The sequence below is a fragment of the Salmo salar genome, chromosome 03 (assembly GCF_965601325.2).
Source record: "Salmo salar chromosome 03, fSalSal1, whole genome shotgun sequence".
NCBI lineage: Eukaryota > Metazoa > Chordata > Actinopteri > Salmoniformes > Salmonidae > Salmo > Salmo salar.
The window spans coordinates 58,374,696-58,380,584 of record NC_138293.1 but is presented as its reverse complement, the minus strand read 5'-3'; the positions used below and the strand labels follow the sequence as shown (position 1 = coordinate 58,380,584).

Sequence of the window (5,889 nt, the reverse complement as noted above, 5' to 3'; positions counted from 1 at the left end):
CTATATCGAATAACACCAAGGCCAGTATTTATAAAGCATCTCAGAGAGTTAGAGTGTATAAATGCAGCAGAAAAATTAGGCTACATCTGACATTTTTGCCTATAACATGACATTTTCAATATGAAACCACCTATGACATCTTATCAAGACCCTGATGGAACAGGTGTGTTTGTACTGGGTTGGAACAAAAGCCTGCACCTCCTCCTGCTGTTCTCCAGGACTGTGCAGACAGTTTTGGTGACCACTTCCCTACACTATACGATCTTTACAGTTGAACAGGCTTTGTATATGATGAATTAATCCCAATATTATATAGAAAAAGGGAGAAATGAACCAATGCCAAGATTTGACCTTGTATAGTCAAAAACGTGCACAACACTATGACAAACACTCACACACAAACACACACACAGCCCTGTCAAAACTATTGACTCTGTAGGGAAAATATCCCTGATATCGTAGCCTATACCAAGGAACTTTTGTCACATTCTTTTTCATTTTCCCCTTGTAAAATAAACGACAAATAGAAAGTTCCAACAAATCATGTTGTCGTTGCTTGTCAACGTTGCATCACCAGCAGCCAACAGTAGGGTGAAAGTTGGTTACGTCATTGTGAAAATGAAAGTTGAGAGATATGGGTAGTGAAGCGACGTCTCCCATTCACTTTTCATTTGTAGCGCAACAGCAGAAGACTACGGAACAATATTTCGGACTAACTTTGAACGAAACCCACTAAATTAATGTCTAATATGGCTACATTTCTTAAGAAGTGTGGGTTTTATTTCGACTTCGACGATTTTGTTATCAGACTCATTTTATCGGTTCACGCGAAGTTATTAGCAGTTGAAAGCAAAGCTCGCGAATGGCCTTTTCTCGCTATAGTAATAGTCTAGCCGATATCTAAATGGAATAATCTTATCTTGTGGTTCAACTATAATTTAAAGCTGATTTCAAGGAGAATGTGTATAGATTTACTGTGATTTGTTCGTCCAGGAGAAGGAGCAGGCATGGAATTCATACTGCTGCATGTGCTAGTCTGGAAAATGAAAGTTCCCGCCTCCGGTAGGTTGATCAGGGGAAATTCTCCATACAGTTTTCTCTTTCCAAATTCCACATAAAACTACTTAACACAGCCAAGATGTTCAAACTCATCTGGAAAACTAACAGCGAAACAAACTGCTATTTACAATGTATACAATGCAGAGTTGGACGTGTATTTTTCTTATTATTTGCAGTATGCAGAGCGTGTATCATTGCTGTGACTGGATCCGACACCACTACGGTCACTTGAGCTCAGAATACCTTTCCCTGCTGGACCAGATGGTGAGTTATCAGCACACTGTAAGAGGAGACTGAATGCATGTATTAAGGACAGCAAAACAACCAACCAAGTAAAATAGTCATATGTTTCATGTTTAGCATCTGTGTTAGAAAACTGTTAGCCTATATTCGAATATACATTGTAAAAGGGCGCTAAGGCTATAATGACAGCGATCAAGAGAGTATATCTACATTAGACCTACTGTACTTGCAGTATAAGCTATACTTTATGTCTGTCTTGATTGGTCTTGAAGTATTTGACACGTGACTTAACATACTTTATTGGTTGTATTCCAGGGAGGAGATATCACAAAGCAGGATGCCCCAGTCTTTTTCCCAACATCCCTTTACAGACACATAGATGATGGCGAGGTAAAGACTAGAATTATGACTTATCATGTTCTGATATGCTTTGGTATGGCGGTCTTAACCCAATGTTATATTGATGCCATAACCAAAGCCTATACTGTTTCTAATCTTCTTTTTATATCTTCCTGTGTAGGTTGAGGACAAAGTCAGATTCCTGAAAGAGACCATCTATCAAATCACAAAACTGTTTGATGGGAATATGAAATCTGTCACCTGGGACAAGAAAAACCTGGACGATTTCCTCAACATTCTAGAACGCCAATTGGAGAACCTTAATTCCTGTGTAAGTAACGGGTCTATTTAAAGTATAATCCCTGTTTAGGTCAGGGCTCTCCAACCCTGTTCATGGAGAGTTACCTTTCTGTAGGTTTTCACTCCAACCCCAGTTGTAACTAACCTGATTCAGTTTATCAACCACCTAAGTAAGTTTTAATTAGGTGTGGTAGATTAGAGTTAGAGTGAAAACCTACAGGAAGGTAGTTCTCCAGGAACAGGGTTGGAGAGCCCTGGTTTAGGAGTAGCCTGCTCCACTACAAGTGGAGAAATCTACTTCTAAAGTACATATAAAGTATTCAACCCCTTGACATTTTCCACATTTTGTTACGTTACAGCCTTTTTCTATAATTGATTAAATAGATTTCCCCCCTCATCAATCGACACACAATACCCCATAATGACAAAGCAAAAACCGTGTTTTAGACAATTTTGCTAAATGAATTAACAATGAAAAACAGAAATATCACATTTACATAAGTATTCAGACCCTTTACTCAGTAATTTGTTTAAGCACCTTTGGCAGTGATTAGAGCCTTGAGTCTTCTTGGGTATCATGCTACAAGCTTGGCACATCTGTATTTGGGGAGTTTCTGCCATTCTCTGCAGATCCTCTCAAGATCTGTCAGGTTGGATAGGGAGCGTTGCTGCACAGCTAATTTCAGGTCTCTCCAGTAATGTTTGATCAGGTCAAGTCTGGGCTCTGGCTGGGCCACTCAAGGACATTCAGAGACTTGTCCCAAAGCCACTCCTGTATTGTCTTGGCTGTATGCTTAGGGTCATTGTCCTGTTGGAAGGTGAAACTTCGCCCCAGTCTGAGGTCCTGAGCGCTCTGGAGCAGGTTTTCATCAAGGATGTCTCTGTACTTTGCTCTGTTCATCTTTCCCTCGATCCTGAAAAGTCTCCCAGTCTCTGCCAATAAAAAACATCCCCACAGCATGATGCTGCCACCACCATGCTTAACCGTAGGGATGGTGCAAGGTTTCCTCCAGACGTGATGCTTGGCATTCAGACCAAATAGGTTTCATAAGACCAGAAACACTTGTTTCTCATGGTCTGAGAGTCCTTTAGGTGCCTTTTAGCAAACTCCAAGTGGGCTGCAATGTGCCTTTTACCGAGGGGTGGCTTACGTTTGGCCACTTTACCTTAAAGGCCTGATCGGTGGAGTACTGCAGAGATGGTTGTCTTTCTGGAAGGCTCTCCCATCCCCACAGAGGAAATCTGGAGCTCTGTCAGAGTGACCATCGGGTTCTGGGTCACCTCCCTGACCAAGGCCCTTCTCCACTGATTGCTCAGTTTGGCCGGGCGGCCAGCTCTAGGAAGAGTCTTGGTGATTACAAAGTTCTTCCATTTAAGAATGATGGAGGCCACTGTTTTTTTGGGGAGCTTCAATGCTGCAGACATTTTTTGTTTCCCTTTCCCAGATCTGTGCCTCGACACAATCTTGTCTCTGAGCTCTACGGAGAATTTCTCAACTTCATGGCCTGGTTTTTGCTCTGACATGCACTGTCAACTGTAGGACCTTAAATATACAGGTTTGTGCCTTTCCAAATAATGTCCAATCAGTTGATTTTACCTCAGTTGGACTCCAATCAAAGTGTAGAAACATCTCAAGGATGATCGATGAAAACAGGATGCACCTGAGCTGAATTTTCCGTCTCATAGCAAAGGGTCTGAATTCGTATGTAAATAAGGGGTTTCTGTTTTTACATTGTCATTATTGGGTTTTGTGTGTTGATTGATGAGGATTTATTTTCTTTAATCCACTTTAGAATAAAGCTGTAACTTAACAAAATGTGGAAAAAGGGAAGGGGTCTGAATACTTTCCGAACGCACTGTATATGGGTTATAACAGATTTTGAGCCAGTTTGCGACATCACATAAATAATACTGCAGCAATGAGAAATGTAAATTATTGTGGATTATAATTAATGGACATTTTTTGTATGCTTTGATACATTTTTCATTATGGCAAATCAAGTCTGATATTTTAAAGTGGAAATTACAATCTTTAGACTCCTTTTCAAACATTGAATACACATTAAGGTTCCATTTCCTGCCGTGCAGGAAAATTCTCAGAAAAAAAGTGATCAAGTGAAGATCCTACATCTGTATGATGCTAATGTTTTGTTTAATTTTGTCCAACAGGTATCACCTGCCATGAAACCTGAGAGGAGACTGAAACGCTACTTCAAGAAGTTGAATAAGAATGTTCTGAGAAAAATGGTGAGTTTGGTTTCGTATGGAAACATGTTTAATACTTGTAAATGAATATAAACTAGGCTAGGCTAAACAGGAGCAGTGTTATTTAAAAAGAACGTGGGTTCTGGGGACATATGTATCAAACATCTCAGAGAAATGCTGATCTAGTATCAGGTCTCCTCTGTCCTTATAGTTGTCTAAAATACAAAACTGATCCTAAATCAGCACTCCTACTCTAAGAAGCTTAATACATACGGCACCAGTTCTTTCTTTGTTGTTCAAGACAACATGGTCATTATTTCGCCAAGAAAGTTCACCCCACTAATATTTCAAATGTTCTGTGTTTTTCAGAACTACAGTGCACAGGCGTGGGAGCTCATCAGGAAAGAGACAAAACGTCATCTGCAAAGATTGGATATCCTTGCAGCACAGATGTACTGATCATCCAGACTCATTTCAGAAGCTACGCCCTTACCAGTTTATAAAGCTTGAATACAATCATGTGGGACCCTGTCAGTCTATTTATTATATTTAAATCCATAAATTATTGTTTTTTATTTGTATAATTTATTATTTATATTTTGTATTTCCCTTTTGTACCTGTGTTGAACTGAACTGTATTGCCGGTCTACTATAAAAACCAATGAAAAAATTATATTCAAAATGTGAATAAAAACGTATTTTGTATAAAATGTCCAAATTTCGTTCTTGTCTGAAACCAATGAGAGTGGATTTATACTATATTTTCTACCCATCAGAGGGGATGCACATTAAACCTGTTGCTGATCAGTCACATGATCATTTCTACTTTAAGTTGATGTATGCTTGTAGTTTTGTTTCTTTATGTAACTTATTTTTAATGTGTTTTTGTACTTTGTGAGGGTTGCTGTTCTTTTTGTTTTTCCTGTTTGTTTTTGTGTGGTAACCACACTGGGGCAGTGGGCTGAAGGGGGTGGGGAGATCTGGGTGAGGAGTAGAGGATAATCTGGGGGACCAGGAACATTTAGCTCCCACTTGACATTGTGGATGTTTATTTATAAAGTCTGTCCAATGTATTAAACACCTGTATGTCTTACTATGATTGGAGGAGAAATCACAAAAAAGACATGGAAAGACAAAATGGAAAAAGAGACAAAAAACAAGCAATACCTTTAATGGATAATAGTTTAGTTCCCTGAATGAGGCAGGGTGCTGGTGGGCAAATAATAATAACAAATCATTTATATAGCTTAGTTATATACATATAACTTTTTAAGTGGCATCGTGGGGATCCTCCAAATAATTCTCAATGGATTACTGAGGTCAGTAATTGAATGACATTTGACAAAGTGTGTATTATATAGGCCAATGTGGCAGTACACAGTCCTTTCATAAGACTGGAAAATCCTGGATAGAATAGAGTTATTGTAGATATACTGTATATCCATTTGTATAATGGTATGTGGTTATTATTTAACATCTATAATGGTGTGTATGTGTGTTTACACTGTAAGGTAAAGTACTAAGAGACCCACCTGTTTCATGCCCCACCTGTTTAGCAAGAAATATAGTTTTATTGTTGTTGTTGTTGCCTGTTTTGCATGTCATTTTGGTATTAATACGTGTCACACATCACTTTGCAAACAATGTTAAAAAAAATCTTCATAAAGCTGCTTACAAACATGGTCTGTTGAGTAAGGCATCTCCAAGGTGCAGGTGTTTCAGCCTTGCTCAGTGCTTTCTGTG

At 39.0% G+C, this 5,889-nt stretch overlaps 1 protein-coding gene and 1 pseudogene across 2 annotated transcripts; one reads left to right on the top strand and one right to left on the bottom strand.

Moving 5' to 3' along the window:
* Positions 1-630: 630 nt before the first annotated feature.
* ifna2 (interferon alpha 2) lies at positions 631-4,851 on the top strand. Of its 2 annotated transcripts, XM_045714233.1 has the most exons (6): positions 631-1,062; positions 1,236-1,323; positions 1,618-1,692; positions 1,823-1,972; positions 4,111-4,188; positions 4,516-4,851. In XM_045714233.1, exons 2-6 carry the CDS (start codon positions 1,237-1,239, stop codon positions 4,603-4,605), a joined length of 480 nt encoding a protein of 159 aa, XP_045570189.1. In that variant the 5' UTR covers positions 631-1,062; position 1,236; the 3' UTR covers positions 4,606-4,851.
* On the bottom strand, positions 2,784-3,465 carry LOC145877457 (uncharacterized; annotated as a pseudogene).
* Positions 4,852-5,889: the final 1,038 nt, after the last annotated feature.